The sequence below is a fragment of the Acomys minous genome (assembly GCF_964271855.1).
Source record: "Acomys minous genome assembly, chromosome: 4".
Classification (NCBI taxonomy): Eukaryota; Metazoa; Chordata; class Mammalia; order Rodentia; family Muridae; genus Acomys; species Acomys minous.
The window spans coordinates 96374928-96398924 of record NC_140486.1 but is presented as its reverse complement, the minus strand read 5'-3'; the positions used below and the strand labels follow the sequence as shown (position 1 = coordinate 96398924).

General features: G+C 44.1%; 1 protein-coding gene across 1 annotated transcript; it reads left to right on the top strand.

Moving 5' to 3' along the window:
- Nucleotides 1-2: 2 nt before the first annotated feature.
- On the top strand, nucleotides 3-20149 carry LOC311595891 (2-acylglycerol O-acyltransferase 1-like). Its single transcript, XM_084778971.1, has 6 exons — nucleotides 3-100; nucleotides 5102-5280; nucleotides 5901-6105; nucleotides 10056-10230; nucleotides 11595-11794; nucleotides 19934-20149. Exons 1-6 carry the CDS (start codon nucleotides 7-9, stop codon nucleotides 20086-20088), a joined length of 1008 nt encoding a protein of 335 aa, XP_084635097.1. The 5' UTR covers nucleotides 3-6; the 3' UTR covers nucleotides 20089-20149.
- The last annotated feature ends 3848 nt before the right edge of the window (nucleotides 20150-23997 follow it).

Below are 23997 nucleotides of genomic sequence, written 5' to 3'. Positions count from 1 at the left end.
GAGACCATGAAGATCGAGTTCGCACCTCTCAATATTCCGCTGGAGAGGCGCCTGCAAACCGCTGCTGTGCTGCAGTGGGTCCTATCCTTCCTCCTACTGGGTAAGAGCCCTGCCTGTGCTGCCCTCTCCCCCCAGACACAGTCCCCACGTTACCCCAGCTCACAGACAGGTTCCCGGGTCAGCCAGATTAGAGAAGGCATTCACCAGTCCGTGCTTTGGATCCTTTCTCACTCCTGTCTAATAACCTTGCCAACTTTATTTCTCTTGTGCTGTTTTATATCTTTTTCCTTCCCTCCCTCCTTCCATCCATCTTGGTTGGTTTTTTTTTTTAATGTAATATTATTAGCTGTGCAGTGTTGGCATATGTATTTATTCCCAGCACTCAGAAAGCAGAGGCAGGCCAATCTCTGCAAGTTTGAGGCCAGCCTGGTCTATGGAGTGGGTTGAAGGATAGCCAGGGCTAAAACAGCAAAGCCCAGTCTGGGAAAAACAAAACAAAACAAAACAAGACTAACGTTATTTAATTGAGCTAGGTGAAATGGATGTTTATACACATCTCAAGCAATCAATGGTAACTGATAATTAGTAGTCATTGTTTCTTATAAGCCATATATCATGTAACTATTTCCCCAACGGTACACCTGTGAATAACCCGTCACCCACATTGCTGTCAATAACTATAGTAAACCATTGGTCCGCGAAGCTGAACTAGCGTGGGACTTTTTCCTTTGGTCTATGGATGGTACCCTACCTTGGGTGAATAGATGTTTGTTTACTACCACCACCCACACGTACACATAGAAAAAGTCACAGAGCATCATAAATTGTTCTTGTTTTCCTGGGCACTGCCTAGTGACCTGGGGGGATCTCTATCTGCCAGTCTTGATTGACTCTGAAGTCTAGGTGCCTATGGGTCAGAAATCACTCTTCAGGTGCTGTGGCTAAAACTGGGTGCCCATCTGCATTGCCCAATTGCACATATCCTCAGCACCAAGACACCTGATAATTACTGCCGTAGTTAGGATTTCTATTGCTGTGAAGAGACACCATGGCCACAACAGCACTTACAAAGGCAAACATTTAATTGGGGACCGGCTTAAAGTCCATTATTGTCATGGTGGGAAGCATGGCAGGCAGGCAGACATGGTACTGAGAGGTCTACATCTGGATTGGCAGGCAGCAGAAAAAGTCTGCCACCCTCGGTGTGGCTTAAGCACCTGAGATTCAAAGCCTAGCCTATAGTGACACAATTCCAACAAAGCCACACCTCCTCTAGCAAGGCCCCACCTACTCTAACGAGGCCATACCTTCTATAGTCCAACTCCCTATAGGCCTTTGGGGGCCATTTTTATTCAAGCCACAGCAAAAATTGCCAAGGCAACAACACAAAGAAACCACAAATGGAGAAAAAAAAAAAAAAAAAAAGAGGAGATGCTCAAGTTCTGCCAATACTGTGGCACAAGGATTTTGCAACCACAACAAAAAACAGGGCTTTATTGCATGGCTGACCATCAAGGACATCAGGAGCTACACACTTAAATCTACTCTTCTGATCAGCTGTTGGTGGAGGAACTTACTAGAAAGGAGGACATAAAGTGGCTTCTTATTTAGGCCAGAAAGACATGCATGCTCCCCTCCTGGAGGAGGGATGTTGGATGTGCGATGTCACTGAAGTTACAAGGTTTAAGTCTGCGTGTAGCAGATATGTAGCAGATTTCACTTCATGGCCCTCACACTCCCGTGTGCTCTAAATGTTCATCCATTGCTCTTCCCTGATTCTGAGAACCACAGCCTTCTAATCACGTCATCATTTAGCTTTGTCCAAAATGTCACCTACCTGGAACCAGTAGTTTTCTGGACTCACTACCTTTCTGCAGTAGTTTCTTTCACTTACTGTGTCTGATTTCCATTTGAAGTTTTAGCATAGATATTGTTGTAGTACAAGAATTGTCACCCAAACCAGTCAAGCACCAATCTCGTTAAGACACTGATGGTTTATTGAGTGAAAACACACCCCAAGACATGGCTGATTGCAGTCAGGGTCACAGAAAGGACTCCTCGGGACCCTAACTGTGACTTCAGCCTGATTCTAAGGCAGGTTTTTGTAAGAAAAACCATAAGCAGGTAACAACCAGGTAACCAGGTGGGAAATAAGGGGAGGGCAGCATTACAGCATTTGACAAGATAAACTCAAGAAGAATCGATTTTGTTCCAAGCACGGCATATCTAGGTGCATAGACAGCCTTTTAAGCTGATTGGCTAGAATATAGGCCTGGGGGACTTTCCAGTTCCCCACCGTTCCAGGAGAAAGGAGCATAGCAGGGTATGGTGCTTTCGCTTAGCTGGAAATAGATCATTAAATAGGTATGCAAATTAGTAAGTTGAACAAAATAATTAATCAAGCAGAACATTTGACAAGTATGGATTTGTAAGTAAAAGGCTATCCAAGCTCTCAGGCAGGTAGAACATGGAACCTAAACTTAGTTTCACCTTACATACAAAATGGAGACTTAAAGAAACAAAATGGCTACAAGTATGCTATGCTAAAGGCCAAAGCCGGTCTCCAAATATGTATACGTTAGTAAAAGCGTAGCAACTGACCAGCACTGCCAGTGGCTTCAGACCAGCACTGTGGGGGATCACTACCCATCGGATCACACAGAAGAAGCACTGTGCTGTCTCAGGGATAGACCCCGTGGGTGTCACTGGGATAGCTTGATGTAGCCTTGCTTCAGGACTTTTTAAAATGACATTGAAAAGAAGTAGACAAGAGTTTGGGGTCTGGAGGGCACCTCATTGCAAAAGGGAAGGCTGACGCATGACTCCTTAAAGGGACTTGCACTAGTGAACATTCATAACCTACCAGGCTTTAAGTTTTTGATCTGCCCTCTCTTATTGATATACTTTTTGATGGTGGAGGGTTTGACGCAGGGTTTCACTGTGTAGCCTTGGTTGGCCTGGAACTCTTGCTCTGTGGACCAGGCTGGCCTCAGACTCACAGAAATTCGCCTGCCTCCACCTCCCGAGTGCTGGGGGTCAAGGCGTGCACTGCCACCACCCAGCTGATGCAATTCTTATTATTCTGTTCAAAACACAGGTTCACTATGTGGCCTGGGTTTGCCTGTAATTCAATCCTCTTACCTCGTCTCCAGTTATGCCCCACCACACCTGGCTTCTAAGCTATAATAGATCCCTGCAGACCAACTCTGGGAACCAGTGAAGAGGAGAGAGGAGAAAAACTTGGTGGATCTGCAGTAGGGATAATTGTGCAGGCAGTGAACAACTGGTTAAGGGAAACCAACCATTGGTTAACAACTAGCTAGGAATTAGTTGTTGAGGAGAGCTTGAGGAACAGAGAGAAAAAATACTAGCCCAGGCATATGCCATACAAACGGAAAAGTTTTATAGCCCAGGAGAACTTTACTTTTCTGTCTTTGTTATTTTCTTGCTGTTATCCCTTGGGCCAACCTCAGTACTTTATTTAAGTGAAGTTCAATTTTTTTTTCATTACAGATTGCATTATGATTTTTCTGATCATTTACAATCAATAGAACAGTCAAACAATGAAATACAAATAGTTCTGTGTGACCTACAAGAAAGCATACAGCAAAAAGCAACCAATGTCCAAGCAATGGTCAACATGACCTGACTATCATTTCTTCAATAATATTCAGGAAAGGTTAATGTTGAATTGTCCAGGGCTAAAGCCACTGTGTTTACATGATTTCCACGGGAACGTAGTTTCAGCTTAGTGTTCTCTAACAAAGAAAAAACTTTACGTACTCTCAGCCCAAACTAATAGGTGTGCTATCTAAGCCTAGGCTAAAATACCAAGGGATCCTCTATTACAAAATATCTGTAAAGAATGACATTCCAAGACCACTTTCTATTACTCTCAAAGAAGATTCTAAAGACCATGTCTCAAAAAAAAAAAACTATGCATTAAACATAATGACTTATTGTAAAGGTATCATTTTTTTGCTATCAGTTTTCAGGTCAAGTTTTTTTCCTCTCCCACCTGTGTTTTAAAGCAATATTATTAAGTACATAAAAAATTAGAATGATTGTTGCAACATATATGATTACATTGTGAACCACGAGGTTGTGACAGCCTTTGATCCTAGAGCGTTTTTTTGGTTGGTTGTTTGTTTGTTTGTTTTTTTTACTGCAAGCAAATACTTGTGGTGAGGCTCAGCAATAGCACATACCTTTAAACCAAGAGCTAAATAAAGTCAATCACAGGTCAAGAAGCAGAGCAAGTAACCACAAAGCAGGGATTGAACATAAGGAAACAGGAGGGAGGGACATTGAGTTGAGGGTATTTGAGACATCATGGAGAAGGAGAAAGAGCTTTTTCCTTCTGCAGTATCAATAGAGTAGGAAAGCCAGCTGGGTGGTTTCTCTGCCTCTCTGAGCTAGCAGGTTTTCACCCTTGTGCCTGGCTCCCATGGCTTCATTGGTAAAATCAAACAATTGGGTTTTTTTACTTATTAAAAATGACAAATGACTCTCCATAAACATCACAAGAACTCATAGCCACTAGAACCTGAAATGCCCCATTTTGCTTGTGGTGGTTTGAAAGAGAATGACAGTCATAGGCTCATTTGTTTAAATGCTATATCCTTGGGAGTGGAACTGTTTGGGAGCAGTAAGAGGTGTGGCCTTGTAGGAGGAAGTGGATCACTGCTGGCAAGTTTTGAGGCTCTAAAAGCAAAGTACTATTTCCTGTATGCCTTCTCTGCCTCCTGCTTGCAGAGGTGTTCCTGCCTTCATGCCTTTGCTCCCACTCACGACCTCTCTCTAATCTTCTGAAACAATAAGCTCTAAATTAAACATGGTCTCTTATAAGTTGACTTGATCATGATGTTTTGCCACAGCCATGGAAAAGTAACGAATACAATGCTGTTTCTGCTTCTGACAATGGAGTTCTTGAAAATGGAAGCTGGGATAGCACTTGCCCTCTCCTTGCACTTGTACAGTCAATGTAGGAAGCTAAGATTTCCTACAGCAGTGACTCTTCTACTTGCCATAGCCAGTGGTTATGAAATACAGGGAGCAGATGCCGATGCAACGGTTCCACCCAGCTTTTCCTTCCTCACAGGGGAGATAGGCCTTGGGATCCTAGTGATGCTGATACTATACAACTACTGGTTCCTTTACATCCCATATCTGGCCTGGCTTTTCTATGACTGGGAAACCCCAGAGCGAGGAGGCAGGAGATCTAACTGGGTCCGAAGCTGGACCGTGTGGAAGTACTTTAAGGACTATTTTCCAATTCACGTGAGTAGAACTGTCTCCTGAAGTCCTGAGTTGGGAAGACAGTGGCGTGTGTTTTCATCATGGGTATCTCTACCTTTTTCCATTCCAGACAGAGTGTGTCTAGTCCATTTTGTGCTTTTACAATGAATACTAGAGCATCAGATCTAGTTAAAGAAAATTTTATTCCTCACAGTTATGAAACCTGAGGGTGGGGGTGGGTGTCCAATACCAAGGTTCTAATGTTAAACAGTTATCACCCTAACTGATGATCTCATGGCAGATAGGGAAGGCTAGAGAGAATGAGAGGGGCCATTGTCCATTTAGAAAGCATCCACCCACACCCGCAGTAAGGGTGTTTGTCTCTAATCCCTCTACCCTCATGATCGAGCCCCCATCATGAGGCCCCACATCCCCACTGCTGTTCACTGGAGATTAACTTTGCGTCACTGACAAAGTCTGAAAGACAGTGTGTGGAGGGACCCGAACTTAGAGGATAGTTTAGAAATGTCGAAACATCTCTAATCCAGGGAACTAAGATGAATCCTCTTCTCATTGCCCGCTGGCTTAAGGAACAGGGAACCCTTCCACTTGTCATTAATGGAGTCATGTCATTTCCTTATCTCAATGTGAACGTGCTGTAGCTCATCAAAACCCAGGATTTGGATCCAAGTCACAATTACATATTTGGGTTTCACCCTCATGGAATATTCGCGACTGGAGCTTTTGGAAATTTCTGTACAAATTATTCAGATTTCAAGAAGCTATTTCCTGGCTTTACAGTGTATCTCCACATGGTCTCAATCTTGTTAAGGCTTCCATTCTTCCGAGAATACCTGATGACTTCTGGTAAGTGATGCGGCCACAGTGTTCCTACAAGGCTCAGTGACACATCCACTGTGTCCCTGCTGGGCTCAGAGTCGCAGCCACTGTCCCTTCAGTGCTCTGGTGTGGTGGCAGCACATACAGCAGCCACTTGAATTTAGATTTCCTGTGCTCTGTGGATTTTCCTCACACACTCACTCCTGGATCCTCAGTGCATGGACCTTGGGACCATGCTTTCTGTTGTTCTTCCATCCCAAGTATTGACTATTGTGATAGCAACATCGGGATTTTCCAATAAACACTATCCAGTGGTAGAATATATCAGTGAGTGCACTTAATATGCTCAAATTTGGGAAAACAGTCCTGGAGCTAAGAAATTATAAATCATACTTTGGAGAGGCACATTCTTTTGTAATATCTATACAAAAAAACTAATGAATCTTAAAATTAAGTACCTGTAATTATAATATCTGTCTTGCTACCAATCAATAAATGGACACAGACACCTGTTCTATTTTATAATAAGCCTTATATTACTTGGGGCTGGGCAGATAAATAGCCCCCTAGACTACCTCCCATTATCTCCCAGCCTCTATCCCATGCCTTCTGCTTTAATCCTTTCTGACTGGGCTATTTTCCAATCATAATCCCAAAATATTCGCTTATGTTGTTCATCTGGACCACTTCTTTCCATGCAGAACTTCAGAGTTCTTCTTCCTGGCCTCTGTGGCTCCTTCCTATTCAATGGCAAATCTGTTCCTTTCTCCTCTTCCATCCCTGATCCAGCTCTCATCCCAAGATCCATCTCTCCCTGGCAGCCCTTTGGCCATACCTGCTCACTCTGTCCTGTCCAGGTGTGTAGGCATTTATTCAGCCAGTCAGGGATAACTTGGGAGACAAGAATTAAAAACATCATGTGGGGGCACATGAGTCTGCCCCTTAAAGACAGCAAGTGGACCTCAGTGGGGAAAATAATTAGCAATCAAATACAAAGCACCAGACCATGCCCCAACACACTTTGAATACTTTTATGTTGGAGAAATCCTCCATTGTGCCTCCCAATAGTGATAGTGACATGAAGTGCTCAGTGTGCTTTCTAGCTCTGCCATCCTAGATTGTGTATAACTGCAAGAGTTGGAGATGTTGTCAGTGGTACAGCATTTATCCAGCATGAAGGAGGCTTAGCTCTGCCCCCAGATCTACATGGGAAGAAAAGAAGGGGGCAGGGAAGGGAAGAGAAGGAAGAAATAAAAGTAACTCCTCCTCAGTCTGCTCTGCAGATGGAGCTTCAGGACAGCCAGGACTATACAGAGCCTCACTCCATAACCAAGGCTGTCCTTCTGGCTCTGAATTCCTGATGGTGCTGCTTCCACCTCTCCAATTCTGAGATTGTGGGTGCTTGCTGCTGTGCCTATCAAGCAATGGAGTGCTCTTTAATTGCTAATTCTGAGAACAGATTCAGCCTGAGGCGCTCTCTTAAGGGGCCTATATCCACATATACAGAGGGCTATGCTCCTGCCTATAGCCTTCATTTCCACTGCAGAGATTCGTTTGTTTTCCAGCTTGATCGACTGTTTGACCAGGCACTTCTGTAGCTGACAAAGTATTGTATGCCTGTCACAGTTATGTAGTGTGGTTATCATCACCTTTGCAGGTCCTGAGGATAGAGAAAAATGAGTCAGTAGCCTTTTCCAAAAAGTATAACTTCAGTATTGCTTAGTATGGACCTTAGGGGCAGATTTTCTATTAGCTTCCACATTGTCAGGCTTCCCATATAGTCGCCTCTGTTGTTATGTATTGCTTGGAAATCATTTACAATTCAAAGCTGGCTGGATCCATGCTGGCTTTGCCAGGTCTGCACCAGTTTGTGGCCTCAAAAGCCAAACTCAGTCTAATGGGTGCTGTAGGGCACACTGGAGAGTGCTCTAAGCTCCTCCACTTCCTTGTGATCTATCATTTTACCTCTACTGGACACACTAACACCCCAAGCTACCAAAGAAAATAATCCTGTTTATCTTTATTTTGTAGACATTGAGTTAGAGTGTTAAGAAAGGAAAAAATTAAAGATAAAATTTTAATTTCCAAAAGAGTCACAGAAATTAAAAAAAAAAGAGTCACAGAAATAGATTTAACTTTTTGCTGAATCAAAGTATAATCACTAATAAATTGGAGTTCTTGAGAGCAGGTGTGGGTGAGACAAGATTCACCCCTCTCCATGGCCATGTCAGACACTGTCAGTCTCCGAGTCTTTTTTAATCACAGTCAATGATCACAACCATTGCTGTTAACTGGAGTTGACGCTGAGATTTTATCTGTGTGTTATGTGCCATCATTGGTTTGTTTGTTTGTGTATTGGAGCTTCTGAGATTGGATCTCTTGGTAGCCATGGCTGCCCTGACACTACATAGATCAGGCTGGCCTCAAACTTACATAGATCCACCTGCCTACATGTGTACCAGAACACTGGCCATTATTGGTTCATAATATTGTAAAATAGCTCCTTTTGATGCAGCCTTCATGTCTTCAATGCTAAATAAGAAAACCTAAATGTTTGGCCAATGATGACTTAACTGACTTAACTGTATATGAGGCCTCAGCAGCACTTCCCAGTTCTGGCTTCTGAGGAAATTTTGTGGTCCAAGACTTCTTCCTCTGATCCACCCCCCAACACAGGAAATTTCTGTGGCTACAGATTCTCTTAAACCCTAACTACAACTCATTCCTCTTGGCCCATTTTGGACAGTCTGCAGCCACCAAGTGTCAGCCAGAACAGTATGTGTTTTGAGGCTTATGTACTATCTGCGTGCCTACTATGCTGGAGCAGGTAGCAGGGTTCTAGTCACAGCAGCCTCTTGCATCCTGCAGAGGATCTTAGATTTTGCTCTGTGGGTAAAGCCACAGGGAACTTGTGAGGGGCCCTGAACAAAAGTGCTATCTGTTCATTCACTACCTGATAGAAAGCTCATTCACACAGCAGCACAGAGATAGGCTAGATGGGTGGTGTGAACACTAGGCCGATGGGACAAGCCTATGGCAGTGATCAGGGAGACCAGATGAGGCCTGGCCTGGCACAGAGCTCTGATGGCAGGAATCTAGGAGAGAGCAATGTCTGATAGAGTAACAAGATTTCAGGATGGATTCCTCTTCTTCAGGTAGGCAGCAGCTGTGTGAGATGAGTCACCAGTCAGCTGGTGGCCGGCAGAAGGGAACTGGCACAGCAGAATGATATTTCTAACTGGATGACTGGATGGGTGGTGGGATCGTTCATCCTGATCATTAATGTTGGAACAGGATCTGCTCTGAGGAATCATTTGATGCACTGGATTTGGAGATTTCCATTTGGCCATTGGTGACATTGCCCAGCAAGCCAAGGAATATATTCCAGGAGATGAGTTTGATAGAACTCAGCACACACAAATGGTAGTTGAGGTCATGGGCATAGATGAGATTAGAGGACAATAGAAATAGTGAAGGGACTCTGCAAAATATCAGGGCAAGCTAGACGTAGGAAGGCATGAGGATTGGCCAGAAGAGAGCTAGAAGGATCATGTGTCAAGATCCAGGGGGCTGTCTCTGCCAAAAAAGCAATGTCTTATTTCCCACTCAGGTTACTCAGAACTAAACGACATGTCTTAAACTCAGGGAAAGTTCAAAGCCATCCACGAATGGTCAGGTTCTCTCATCCATCAGTGTCTGCCTTTTCTTTCAAGGGGGTAGACCATTCAAAGCCACATGTGACCTGTAACCCCCAGTATGTTGGAGGCTGAGTTAGAATGCTTACCATGAGTTTGCTGCAAGCTTAGCCTAGTGAGCTGAGGGCCAGCAAGCCTACATAGAATGACTCTGTAGAGAAAAAGAGAGGAGAGAGAAACATTCAGAGTCTCAGATCTCTAATAGTAGGAATCATAATAAAACCATCACTGCTGCTGTAGAACATTATTTTAAAAAATAATTCTTCCGTTTGACTCACAAAGGGCTACTTTCAGTCTCTCAGAAGAGCTTGTCTTATGTGTTGAGCAAGGATGGAGGTGGTAATATTTCAGTCATTGTCCTTGGGGGCAGAAAGGAGGTACTGAATGCCCACCCAGGAAATTGTACCCTGTATATCCACAAGCACAGAGGATTTATTAAGCTTGCCTTGGCCCATGGGTAAGTGGACTTTTTTTTTTCAGTTTTGTTGGAGATGGGGGGTCTTGATATGTAGTCAGGCTGGCCTCAAACTTATGGTAACCCTACTAGTGAGCCTGCCATGCCCTGGGACTACAGGTGTGAGCCACCCTACCTTGTCTGATTAAGTGGCTATTTGTTTAGGATGAGTGTATTTTAAAAGGACAAGACATTATGTGAACACAAAGAATGATATTAACTTTTCTAGTCCTTAAAGAACATTATCCAAGTCAATGGGAATGGAGTATGAGCTTTCAACGAATGCAGTTTGATGTCTCAGCATACAGTAATTTAAAAAACAAAAAACAAAACAAAACAAAAGGCAGACACAAATTGTTACATATGCAACAAAGTGGACAGAAGCAAGCAGTCAGGGTGGGGTGGGGTGGATGTCTTACCTAAACCTGACTCTCTATAGAATAAAAACCTGGCTATGGCTAGATTGCTGAACCACTTCCTAAGGGTTTCAAGTACAGCGTGAAGTGTTTTGAAGTCCATGAAGCAGCTTCAGGGTTTCATATGTAGTATAGGCGATAGCACTGGGAGGGCTGTGTTTGCTACTTTTCCCCATGGCTACAAATGCCTGAGTAAACCAGTTTGAGGGAGGCAGGTTTATGTGGGCTCCCTGTTTCAGGGGATACAGCTCATCTTGGTAGGGAAGGCATTTGGGGAGCTGGAAACACTGGTTATGTTGTACCCACTGTCTCCAGGCAGAGAGTGATGAGTGATGGGACTCAGCTCATCTTCATCTTCCCTCCTCTTTATTAAATCTAAGACCCCTGCCCATGGAGAATGAGGACCTATACTCAGAGATCATCTTCCACTCCTCATTCAAAACTTCTCTCAAAACACGTTCATGGACACCCAGAGGTGTGTCTCCTAGGAGCTTCCAGCCCCAGTGGAGTTGACAATGAAGACGCACTGTCACTGCAGCATTCAGAGTTTGGGAGTTTTTCTTCAAAAATCTGGATGAAAATACATTATTCTTATATCCTCAACCATTAGACTGTGCAATTATGAGGACTGGAGTTTGGATGCCAGCACCCAGACAGCAGGCCTGGCACCCTGCAAACACACATAGCACCAGATGTAAGAGAGGGAAACTTTCTCTTAGCCTCTATGCATACACGTGTGTTTACGTGTGTGTGTGTGTGTGTGTGTGTGTGTGTATGTGTGTGTGTGTGTAAGAGAGAGAGACACAGAGAGAGAGAGAGAGAGAGAGAGAGAGAGAGAGAGAGAGAGAGAGAGGGAGAAACTTCAGATACATCTGTGCATGTACTTACAAAAACAACCAAACATTTTTTCATTTATTTGTAAACTGTGTCCTTCCTCTTTGTTATTCGCAGTGCCTGTTTGGTCCCAGTGTTTTCTTTTGGTGAAAATGATCTATACAAACAGATTAACAACCCTAAAGGTTCATGGCTTCGAACTGTGCAAGACATAGTGCTGAATTTAACAGGCTTCACCACACCATTAATGTATGGCAGAGGGATTTTCCAGTACAGCTTGGGCCTAATGCCATATCGGAAACCGATCTACACTGTTGGTATGTACCTGAAATACATAAAATGATCTTACTCCATTTACTATTAATGACAAGATACTAACATTCAAAAGACATAGCCTTGAGTTTGGACTTCATAATGTCTTAGACCACTGGTTCTCAACCTTCCTGATGCTGTGACCCTTCAATGTAGTTCCTCATGTTGTTGTGACCCCCAACCATAAATTATTTTAGTTGCCTCTTCATAACTGTAATTTTGTTACTAGTGTAAGTTGTAATGCAAATATCTGTGTTTTCTGATGGCCTTAGGCAACCCCAGCAAAAGGGTCATTCAACCCCTAATGGAGGTTGAGAACCATTGTCTTAGACTTTAGCTGAACTTCAACCACAGTACTCACACCTTGAACGATGTCTGTTCACCTTGGAGTGGCATTTGATTACCCTGCAACCCACCACTGTTAAACCAGAATCTCTTGTAAGACAGGAAGTCTCCAGTGCTCCTTCCTGGGCCTGTTTCTCTGCACTTGCCTGTAGCAGAGTGGTTGACTGACAGACAAACAGCCTCAGAGTTAAACACTTGATAATACATATACACACATACATATGTCTTCACAGCCACACCCACACCCCCAGCATCAGCTTTTTATGAAACGCCTCCTTTGTGCGAGTAATCATGCTTATGTGTGCTCAGGTGCAAAGTCTTTTAGTTATAAAAGGTGTGTGTTTGAATCTCTAGATATGGGGAGAAGTAGAAAAGGAAAGGGGCCTGAGGTTTTGCCTGCTTGGGATACGGAGGCAGGGGGAACCCGGGGTCAAGGGCAGCCTGAGCAACACACAAGGCTCTGTCTCAAAAAGTAAACAAGAAACAAGTAGCAGGAGTGAAATAATTCCCTTCTGAGGCTTGGAAGAGACTAGGAAGTTGAAAATGAGACAGTGCAGACACCACTGCTTTGACTTTATATAAAATAGAAATACTATCTTTACCACAATAGCCTGACAACTAAGGTCTGAATATAGTGACTTTTTAAAGATCTGTTTCACTAGCATTTCCTTCAATCCTTTTTCTCCTCTTCCTCCCATCCTCTGCTTTCTCTTTCATAACAGAGTCTCCTGTAGCCCAGGCTAGCCTGGAAGTCACTTTGTAGCCAGGGCATCTTGATCTTCGAATCCTTCTACTTCCACTGGAACCCCTAATGCTAGGATTCCACAGGTGCCAGGTGCACATGGACACACAGCGCTTTCTGCCATCAGTTTACACGAGCTTTGCAGTTCAAATGTAGTCACAGGAAGCTATTTTTAGCTGCCATATTTAACTCAGATGGGGTGTAGCAGCCTGTTGGTTAGTTATTACAGGGAGCACTGAGCTACAATTGCACTTCCAGGAACAACTGGGGCATTTCTTTGGCATCATATTATCTCATCATTTCCGTTCAGCTATGGGAGAGAAGTATAGCATAAATTACAAGTTATGATTCAAGGAAACAGTTTAATTGCATGTAGTGCATATGGTCACAAAAATTTGTAAGTACTGAAAATAAAGGGCATTCTGTTGAGTTAAAGGATTTTAATTATTACCTCATTGCATTAAGCTTTTGTGTGTTTTTGTTTGTCTGTTTTGTAAGCACGGTGGCTTGGTGTGTGATTCTGTTAAATTCTGCCTAACCTGACAGAGCCAGGGACAAATGAAGTCCCTAAATGTGAGCCAGCTGTCAAGTTGTATTGTCATCCATAGGGTGCATTGTGCCTCTTTAGAAAACTCAGAGTGAGGGGACAGTCCACTGGCTCACCCCTCTGCTGACTTCCAGTGTCCTTAGTCAGTAGTGTCTCCAGCAGCCTGTTATTATCAAAAGGATTTAATGAAGATAATAATATGGATTTCTTTTTTTTAATATTTTTTGAGATTCATTTATTTATAACTTATACAATGCTCTGCCTTCATGTGTGCCTACCCACTGGAAGAGGGCCCCAAGTGTCATTATCAAGAGTTATGAAGCATCATGTTGTTGCTGGGAATTGAATTCAGGAACTCTGGAACAATAGACAGCGCTCTTAACCTCTGAGCCAGCACAATAGTGTGGATTTCATAGACACCAAGCTATTAATGGTTATTTTTATCAAACTGTTTGTATCTCTTAGTTTCTCTCTTAACCCATCCATCACACAAATAACTGAGACACTTTTATATTTCTTTATAAATCTTGCAGCACAATATTTAGCAGGTTTAGTCTGTTCTTGACCCTCTTTGCTATCCTGACTCCAGCTTTGCCCAAATCCTTAAGTTATTTGCTTTTTCATTCTTTCTTTGCTCCAGCTGAATCTCCTGCATCTCTCCTGCACCTGTGCTGTGGCTGACTCCCCCACTTCCTCTTCTGGCTCCTCCTCCCCTGGCTTGCAGGAAGTCCAGTTGTATTCTGTCCCCTGCTCAGTGATTGGCTATCAACCTCTTTATCTGCATACAAGAGGACAATTGGGGAGCAGCATTTATACAACATTGATACAGGACCTTCTCAGAACAAGGCTTGCTATCAGATACCGGGGGTGGGGATACAGAAATCAGCATTTGAATTATACAATAACATTATGTCTATACCCAGCTGTCATACTTAGGACAACAGAGGGGGAGGCAAGATCCAAAAGCCAAACCAGTGTGAACCAGACCAAGCATAGACCTCTAATCCCAATTACTAGGCAGCTGAGACAAGAAGGTCACAAGTTTAAAGCTGACCAGGGCTGTGGATCAAGTTCAAGGCCAGCCTGGACAAAAGCTACATAGTTAGGCTCTAGGTAGCTTAATGTAGGAGTACTTGCCAAACATGCAAGAGACAAATTCTGTTTCCAGTATTGTAGGAAGGAAGGTAAAGAAAGAGGGAGAGAAAGCAGGAAGAAGGAAATAAGGAGGGAGAGAAGGAGGAGGAATTGGTTCTTGGTGTGTGTGTCATCAAGGCTTGTGGCTAACATGGCCTCAGATGTACAGATTAATAATGACATTAAGAATCCTCATCATATATCAGGCAGTGAGCTGAGGGAAGTGGTAAGGTTTAAGGTCTGCCTCTGAGTGACTAGAAGGGTTTTCTTTTTTCCCAGCCTTAGATTTTCCAATTCTAAGAAAGAAGGTAGGAGTAGCTGTCATATCTTCCCTTGGGCTTTTCCATGGCTCACGATATGCAAAGCTGTATGTACCAGTGCTGAGAGCATGCTGCAGATGTACAGGACACAAAACTCCCTGACCAGATTGCTGAGAGTGCTGAGTGTATTAAGCTTTCCTTGAGCAGGGATTCTTGGTAAAATGTTAACCCAAGTCAACTTGTGAGGAAATAGACAAATGTCTCATTAAAAGCAAACCAGCAAGCAAATAAAGAAAACAAAAACCTCTCAGTTTCTGGAAAGACAGACAGGAGGAGGCACTCAGAGACTCACAGCTGTCATCAGTTGGGTAAGCCAATGCCAGCATGGCTAAGGAAGCCCTTGAGAGTTCAGTGTGGATCTTGTACAAAATGTCCCAGGATGGTAAGGCTCTGTGGGTGTGAGTGTGGTGATGTGTCAGACACTTTGCCTCATTCTTAGAAAATGAAATAGTTAGGGTCGAGGCACATGGCTGAACTGGTGCTCTCCAAGCCCTACTTCCAGATGTTTTTAGAGATACATAGTGGGGCTGGAAAGATGGCTCAGAGGTTAAGAGCACTGGCTGCTCTTCCTAAGGTCCTGAGTTCAATTGCCAGCAACCACATGGTGGCTCACAACATGGTGGCATCACAACATGATGTGGTCCGGTGCCCTCTTCTGGCCTGTAGGGGTACGTGCAGGCCGAGCACCGTATACATAATAATAAATAAATATAAATAAATAAATTCTTAAGAGAAAGAGAGAGAAGAGAGAAGAGAGAAATAAGTGGCATTGCCTGGCATGGTGGCACATGTCCTGCATGCCATAATTTAGGAGGCAGAAACAGGAAGACTATGTCAGGTTAAATGCTAGCCAGGGCTGCATACTAGATCCTGTCTCAAAACCAAACAGACAAATGATCAGACCAGGCAGGTAGCTTGGTTGGTGGAATGCTTGTCCAGGCAGCACAAAGCCAAGATTCAATCCCCCAACTGTCACCTCACATAAAACAGGTAGGGTAGATGAATACCTGTAACCCAGTACCTGAAAGTTAGAAGCAAGAGGAGCCAGGGTTCATGGCCATTCCTTGCTACATAATGAGTTCAAGGCCAGCCCCAGTTACATGAGACCTTGTGTCAAAAAACTCTTTTAAAGATAATAATCCCTATATGTTGATGTCCATATGTGTGCATGTGCATGCAAAGCACATAGGAATGGTTGAATGTGGCTGAGGGGATACAAAGCTTGGACTCTCTCTAAGTAAAAAGGTAAGGAAATGTGTCTTATTTTAATGAAACTGATTCCAACCCACATAAGGGCAAAAAAAGTCCACTGTGTCTTAAATCGACATCACATACTTGAGGGGAAAGCACAGGCTAAGGGACTTCTGAAATAGGAGGCCAGGAAGCAAACACAAATGAAGTTTTCTTATCGGACAGGAGGTGTTAAAGGAAAGAATAAAATCATGAGGAGTCACAGAAGTGCTCGGGAGACATGTTTACATGTTGGCTTGTCCAAAGACAGGCAGTGGAGGAAAAGAAGCTAAAATGTAGGCAGAGACTATAGACAGGGAGAGGTTATTGTAACACAGTCTGCAAGGATTTCTCTTGGCTACTTCCCCTGTCTGCTGAAAAGAATGTTTCTTTCTCCCTGGTATAAGGAGGCACCGTTTACATGGGAGTTTTAGTTCCTTCTCTTAGGAGGAATAGAGAAGTTCATAGTGCCCTTCTCCATATCGCAGAAGCACCATCTGCAGTGTTTTAGGTGCCTTTAGCTCAAAATAATCCTGTGCCACCATGGCACCCTGCACTGCATAGTACAACACTTTAGTGCTTAGTAAGCCATGCTCACTGCTCCTTGAAGGTTCATGTCTGCACGGCCATGCACCGGAGTCATGCATGCATGCATGCACACACAACTGCCATCCTTTGAACTTCTGTCTGACTGGATCTGGACTCAGGGTCCCTTTAGCTCCCAAGTATCTCCACAGTCCCACCTGGCCACAAATGCTCACCTCTTCTTTCTCCAATGGTACAGTTTAAGAAGGGAGTGTGCTACGTGACCCTAGGAGAGTCTTGGGTGGTGTAGTGGTACAAGTTTGCAATCCTGGTGCTTGACAGGTTGAGAGAGTTTGAGGCCAGCCTGGGCTACTTAAGTGAGTTCAAGATCAGTTTGACTACACAGAAAAACTGTGTCTAAAAGCAAAAACAAAACAAAAAATGGAGAGTTATAAGGTCTATGGACTCTTCCTGCAGACAAGCAGAATAAAGATGCTTTTATTTGAAAGATAAATACTCTTCTTGCCTGAGGGGAGGAAATGAGCATCCAGCCCTTGGGCTGCTGTCCTCCCTGGTCACAAAACTCCTTGTCCTCTCTCCGAGGTGCACACAGCACAGTAGTAGAATGGTTTTAAATCAAGATAGGGATCCTTGGAGTCCTTGGCACACTGCTGTGCTTTTCCAGTTCTCTAATCCTGGTAAATTTAGCACAGCACATGGGGATAAACAAGCCTGCTGTGCAAGGCCACAGGGAGCAGCAACATTCCAACAGGGGCTCAGATTGAAGCTGCAGCATTGAAGCACATCAGCCACGACGTAATGAAAACTACAACACACAAGGTAGGGGTTTTTTCCCTCCATTTTTCTGAGACAAGGTTTCACTCTTTAGCCCAGGCTAGCTTTGATATTAGCCTGCCTTATCTGTGAAGGAGAGGCTGTTGTGGTAACCTTCCTAGGCTGTTCAGCATTTGATTTAGTGACATCTGATAGACACCCATAAGTATTAATGTTTCCAATAAAGGCTCAGTTCAAGTTCAACAAACAGGAGGTGAAAGGAACCCCCACAGACTTGTCCCCAGTGTTCCCAGTGAAAGGCAAGTGGGCTGTGGGCATCTAACAAGGGGGGATCTTGTGATTAATTCACAAGACAAGGGCATATTGGGGCTCCTGGAAGAACCACTGAAATGGAATGAAACTTTATAGGAAGGGAATATGATTGAGCTTAGCCATGGTGTCACTCATTGCTTGGAAAGAAGATGCCCTAGGGGAGAGGTCACAATTCCTGTGACATTAAGCTGGGGGCAGCGTAGTGACTTTCACCTTAGATAGCAATGCCTCTCATCAGTCCCCATTGCATCCTGCACCCTCACGTTGGCCACCCTCACTGAAGTAGTCTCACTGGAAACTACAGCTTTTTCTGTGACACTACAAGTTCACTGGTCCATTGGGTAGAGTTTCTCAGTTTCCTTCCTCAAAGTTCCGAACTGAGAGGCAGCTTTGAGAACGTCAAGTTATACTCTCTCATCCCACACCCAGGAAAAATTAGGGTGGAGAGAGAGCTAAGATCCATCCAGTCTGCTTACTATGGAGCCGGAGTTGGCCTGGAACTCCTGGTCCTCCTGCCTAAGCCTCCTGAGTGCTGCAACTACGCGCACACAGCAGCACACCTGGTTTATATCCTCCAGTTGTTTCGCTGTGTATCTGAGGACTTAATGTCTGCTATGCATGCATTTGACCTCCAAAAGGTCAAGGAACCCTGTCCATGAGGGTGTGCAGGCTCCATCTGGTGAACCCCTGAGCAATTCAGGCTCTGGGTGTGATGCTCCTTTCTCTATGACCCTCAGCTTCCTTGTTGGTGCTCTTTATCACTTGCTGCCACTCTACTCCTTCTCAGTTGCTCAGTTTTTCTTACATATTCACCTCTGTTACTGGCGCGAGCTCATCCTTGCATGGAGCTTGGCAGAAGACAAAGCAGGCCCCTGCCTTTGTGTATTCCAGCTTCCTCTTACAGCCATGCCCATGGGCCTCATGCCCAAGCTAATGACTTCAGAACAGTTTGCAGCAAGGTTTGAAGTTAACCAACCTGGAGCAGTAGCATCATCAGGCCAGCAGGGGGTGGAATGTACACAGGCCGCAGAGACTTGTGGTTTTGAACTCTAAAATTCTGAGATTACTTAGTATATAAACATCTTTTAAAAATATATACAAAAGAAACCAAATTTACTACCAATTGGCATTTTGTGAGTGTATAGGTGAAATAAATGCCTTTTTCCTTGTGGAACATTCATTCATATGATTCAAATTAAATTAACCTTTTTCCATCTCTGACTCTGTCTCTGGAGGGAAATGTTCATCTTTCCCAGTTTTTCCTGCACACTAAAAACACTGCTGCACCTAAAAATATTTGTTTCACAGATAGAATCACACTTCGTTTTTCCATGTTTCCAGGACATTTTAGACATCGTGTGTGGCACACTATTTGTTATTTCTTCTAAAAATTTAGTCGCCTTGGATTGCAGTGAATAATGTTGTTCAGCTTATGTAACTGTTTTCATAATGAGCTGTGGTCGCTTTCAGTTTTGTGATTATATGACTTTCTCTTGCACAGAGGCTCCACTGTAATGATATGTGACACTTTCTATTGTTTCAAAAGATATTGATAGACATGTATGTCTATCTATATACTGTATATCAAAAGATATATATTACATATTTAAATTCAGAATAGAGTAGCCAGGCATGATGGAGCATGCCTTCATTCCCAGCCCTTGGAGAGGCAGAGGCAGGAGCATCACTGTGAGTATAAGACCAGCTTGGTCTTCGATTTGAGTCCAAGACAGCCAGGGGTACACAGAGAAACCCTGTCTCAAAAAGACAAACTAACAAACACCCACAGACCTGAGGGATGCCAGGTGGCCTGCGCATTTCACAGTGAATCACACTAAGAACGCTGTGCCCTGGCTGTCAGCTATGCCCAGGGGAGATGAGGGTGACGTGGCACACAGGAACGCCTACTCTGCTCACAGCTGCAGTCTGCACAGCAGCGAGTATGACTCAAAAGTCAACCCCCAGGAGAATGACAGCCCAGTGTGTGCTGAGAAGGGAGATTCTGTATTTGTTGTCAAGTGGGATGGTGTGACTGAGGGAGGCAGCCAGTGAGCTGAGGAGAGGACTGGAGCCAGCAGGCTGGCGGAATGAAGATTGGCAGCCCAGCCCTCAGCTGCCCACTGGAGACACAGGCTGAGTGTGGTGGAGGGGTGCTTGTTCCTCGAAGATGATATGTGTGCTCTGCCCTTCGCAGTTGGCCGCCCCATCCCTGTTCAGCAGACTCTGCACCCGACCCCAGAGCAGATTGAGGAGCTGCATCAGACCTACTTGGAGGAGCTGAGGACACTATTCGAAGAGCACAAGGGGAAGTACGGTATTCCAGAGCACAAAACCCTGGTGTTTACATGACTGCCTCCTCCATGCACAAAGGAAGACAAGAAAGCATTGTTGAGAGAAATAAATAGTTTAAATAGTTCTCTGTGGGATTCTTTCTTTCTTTCTCTCTTTCTTTTTTTTTTGACTAAGGATGAAATTGCAACTAAAAGATATTAGTGGTGGAGACCGCTGCTGGGATTTTGTACTGTGGTAAATAAAAATACAGTAAATGGAGGTTGTAGCCCAGTGGTAGAATGCTTGCCTGGCATGGATAAAGCCTTAAGTTTGATCCTTAATACTGGTAAATAAAAATACATTAGATGATTACAGGATAGATTGAAGATGACTAAGGCTTCAGAATCTTCTTCTGAGTTTAGGGGGACTAGATTGTTCTTCAGGTTTCTACAAGTTTAGAATTACTCATGTGCTCAGAGAAAACGCAAAATACCAACTTCAAAGGGCCTCTGGGCTCTAAGTGATCAGTACTGTGGCTCCAGTGTGTCATCAGTGGCCAGGGCAGCTGTTGGTCAGCACAACTGACCATTTAGAGACCGACTGACTTGCCATGTAGAGAGCTGAAGAGACGGGGCTCCACTGAGCAGAACAATTGTCCCTGAATAATGTCATTTTTAATACTAGGTAATTTTGGTCCTTCAGGTCCCATCAATGCATTCCCGGCTTTTCTCTAGCCAGGGGCTTTACATTCCAGAAGCTGGAAAACATAGGAATGAACTATGATTGGATGGACTTACTCCCAAATAGTGCAGGAGACAGGGAAGCAAGCACTCAGCCCTAGAAGTGTTTGGAAAGAACATTGTTTTTAGTGCCATTCTTCCCACCTAATGCTCAGAAAGTAAGCAGCCCCAACCTGACTTCTTATGGCAGTGGGAAGGGTTGCTGATTATTGCTGTGGGCCAACTAGATAACCAGGAGTTTCCCATTTCACGTAGGTCTTGGCTTATAATAGGTTTCATTACTATGAAATAGCTTTAGAAAAACCTTCACATTTTAGCCAAGTTACTTGTTACACCCACTAGGAAATTACTTATTTTATGTCCTCTGGTTGTTCCCAAGCTGGCCTTGCCACCAGGGACATACCAGCAAGCAGAGAAGACCCAACTCTGCCTAACTGTGAACTAGACAGTACTCAGAAGAGAGGGTGTTTTCTTTCAGAGTTTGTCTTAGTTGAAAAGACGACCACATGGAGAAAATTACAAGTACATCCATTGCATACCACATCTCCAGCACCCTATACAATGTCCTAAAACCAGACCATGACATCTTCCATATAGACATCCTTTTCCATTGCAAATGCACATGTTTCTGAGTGTAAAGAGAAATGACACTGGCTCATATCCATGTAGGATTCCAAGTGGCAGACTCATCCTGCTTCAAAAAATATCATAACAATTCTGCAAATGAAGGTTTTGTACAGAATTTTGCCATCATGCAAAGGCCATGTGTTATGTTCACTAGGGTGGTTTCACTGAGGTCTCTCCAGTTGTTAAGGCTCCATCTACTGTACGACCACACATAAAGTTTAAACAGCAAACATAACCAAACAGAATGACAAAAATTACCTGAGGCACTGTGAGAGACACCAGGGAGGGGCCTTGGAAAATGCGTACATGTGTTGTTTGGCTTGTGCAGTTTTCCTCCTAAGTGTTCCTTGAATGCCAAGTGGAGCTTGAATAGTTCCTTTCCTTCATGTACAGCTAGAAGTTTGTGGAACTGTCAGTGGCCACTGTTTCTGCTTCTCTGGAGGGAGCAGCTTCCAGGAAGCTTTGCTCTTTCTAAGGGACCCGCTGTGAGGTTGCAATTCCCTGCAAACCTTCTCACACTGCTTTGAAAACTGTAGGTTTACATCAAGAACATTGACCCCTTGTCACAGGCAGCGGCCGGGAAGTGAGGTCATCACTCTTTGGTAGAAAGTACATTTCTGTGGAGATGAAATCTAGTTGCCACATGTGTGTGGCTCAGCCTTCCCTCTCACTAAGGCAGGCTGCCAAAGAAGGCGGTGAGTGCGAGGACAGTGTGGCATGCACCCACTCTGTATCCTTCCCGAAGAGAGGGTTGGGCTGGGCTGGGCATGGTGGCAGGTGTCCTCTAATCTTAGCAGTCAGGAGGCTGAGGCAGGAGAATCACTATGAGTTCCAGACCAGCCTGGATTACAGAGTGAGATGAATAAAGGAGGATGGGAGAGAGATTGAGGGGAGAAAGAGAGAGAGAGGATGACTGACTCTGTTTTGTCTCTGGGATTTGTTGGTTAGTTATTTGCATCTCAACCACAAGTGACTAGTTCTTACATTTGTAGTGTGTGTGTGTGTGTGTGTGTGTGTGTGTGTGTGTGTGTGTGTGAGTGTACATGAATGCAAGTGCCTGTGGAGTCCAGAAGACAGTATTAGACCCTGAAGCAGAATTACACGTGAGTGAGAAGCACCTATGAAACTCAGGTCCTCTGGAAGAGCAGCAAGGCTCTTAAATGATGAGCCATTTAGGGAATGCTTCAGAAGAGGCACAGAAAGGCTGTGAGAGCTAGCGGATCCGGAAGCTTGCTGTGAGACTGTGTCTGCTCGTGATGGCAGAAGCTACACCCATAGTTTCACCAAATACCTGAAACATGAGCTCAGTGAGGGTAACATCAGTCGTGCTAAGGCAGGCAAGGGAAAGAAGCCCATGAGGCCTCAGTCCTACATGAAGAACTTCAGGCAACCAAGGAGGTGGTGGCAGAAGGATCAGAAACTTAAGGTCATCTACAACTACAGTGAAGAGTTTGAAGCCACCCTGGGATCTGAGATGAGAAGTCGTGTCTCAAAGCAGACAAAGAAAAAGAATAAAAAGCCATTTACAGTTTTTCAGAAGTAGTTCGTATTGGGAGATCAGTTGTCTCATTGATTTTAACCTTTTTTAAAAAAATTTATTTATTATGTATATAGTGTTCTGCCTGCATGTGTGCCTGCCCGCCAGAAGAGGGCACCAGATCTCAGTATAGATGGTTGTGAGCCACTGTGTGGTTGCTGGGCATTGAATTCAGGACCCCTGGAAGAGCAACCAGTGTTCTTAACCTCTGAGCCATCTCTCCCGTCCCGATTCTAACCATTCTTTAAAAAGTCAAACAAATTACTTGCAAGGGAATATGTAGGTTTTGTTGTTTTACAGATTAAAGACAAATTTCTTATGATCTAGTCATTTGTGTTGGGGGCAGGGCAGGATAAAGGAATAGGGCATGCACGTGGAGTAGGTATGGAGGGCATTGCACACATGCAGAGGGGACAGAGAACAACCTGCAGGAGTCAGTTCTCTCCTAGCATGTGTACTGTGGGGATCGAACTCAGGTCATCAGTCTTGCCAGCAAGCACCTTTTCCTACCAAGCCATCTTTTTGGCCCCTCCAGAGAATTTTAAATAAAAAGGGAAGACCCACCCAGGATGTGGGTAATACCGTCCCATGGGCTGAGCTTCTGGGTTAAATGAAAAGGGGAAAAGAAGAAACATCATTTTAAAACCAGCTGGCTAAAAATCAGCTTTTCAGTGTTTCGATATGTGTGAGGTTATGTGTTGTGTGGCAACTATCTTGTGCCTGGCTATTTGTCTCACGTTTCTGATGCTTTCCCATGCCAGGAACCCCGTGGACATGGCAGCTGCCCTCAGCTCTGGGAACAGCACCTGGGCACTCAATTGGGTAGCAACATGTTATGTTCACCACTTAAAAAAAAAAAGGCAGTGTGAGAATTTTTCATAAATGGACCAACTTGTTGCTAAAGCTAAATATGTAGAAAGTAAACATCTGTTTGGTTAAAGTCTTGGTTTCCCTGTAGCTGATAGTGCACAGGACATCAGCTATTTTAAAGTTCATTTTATTTCTTCCATGTATATGTGCACCTCCAACCAGGCATCAACACTCTCTTTCCACAAAACAACCCCTCTATGTTCCAGTTTTCTC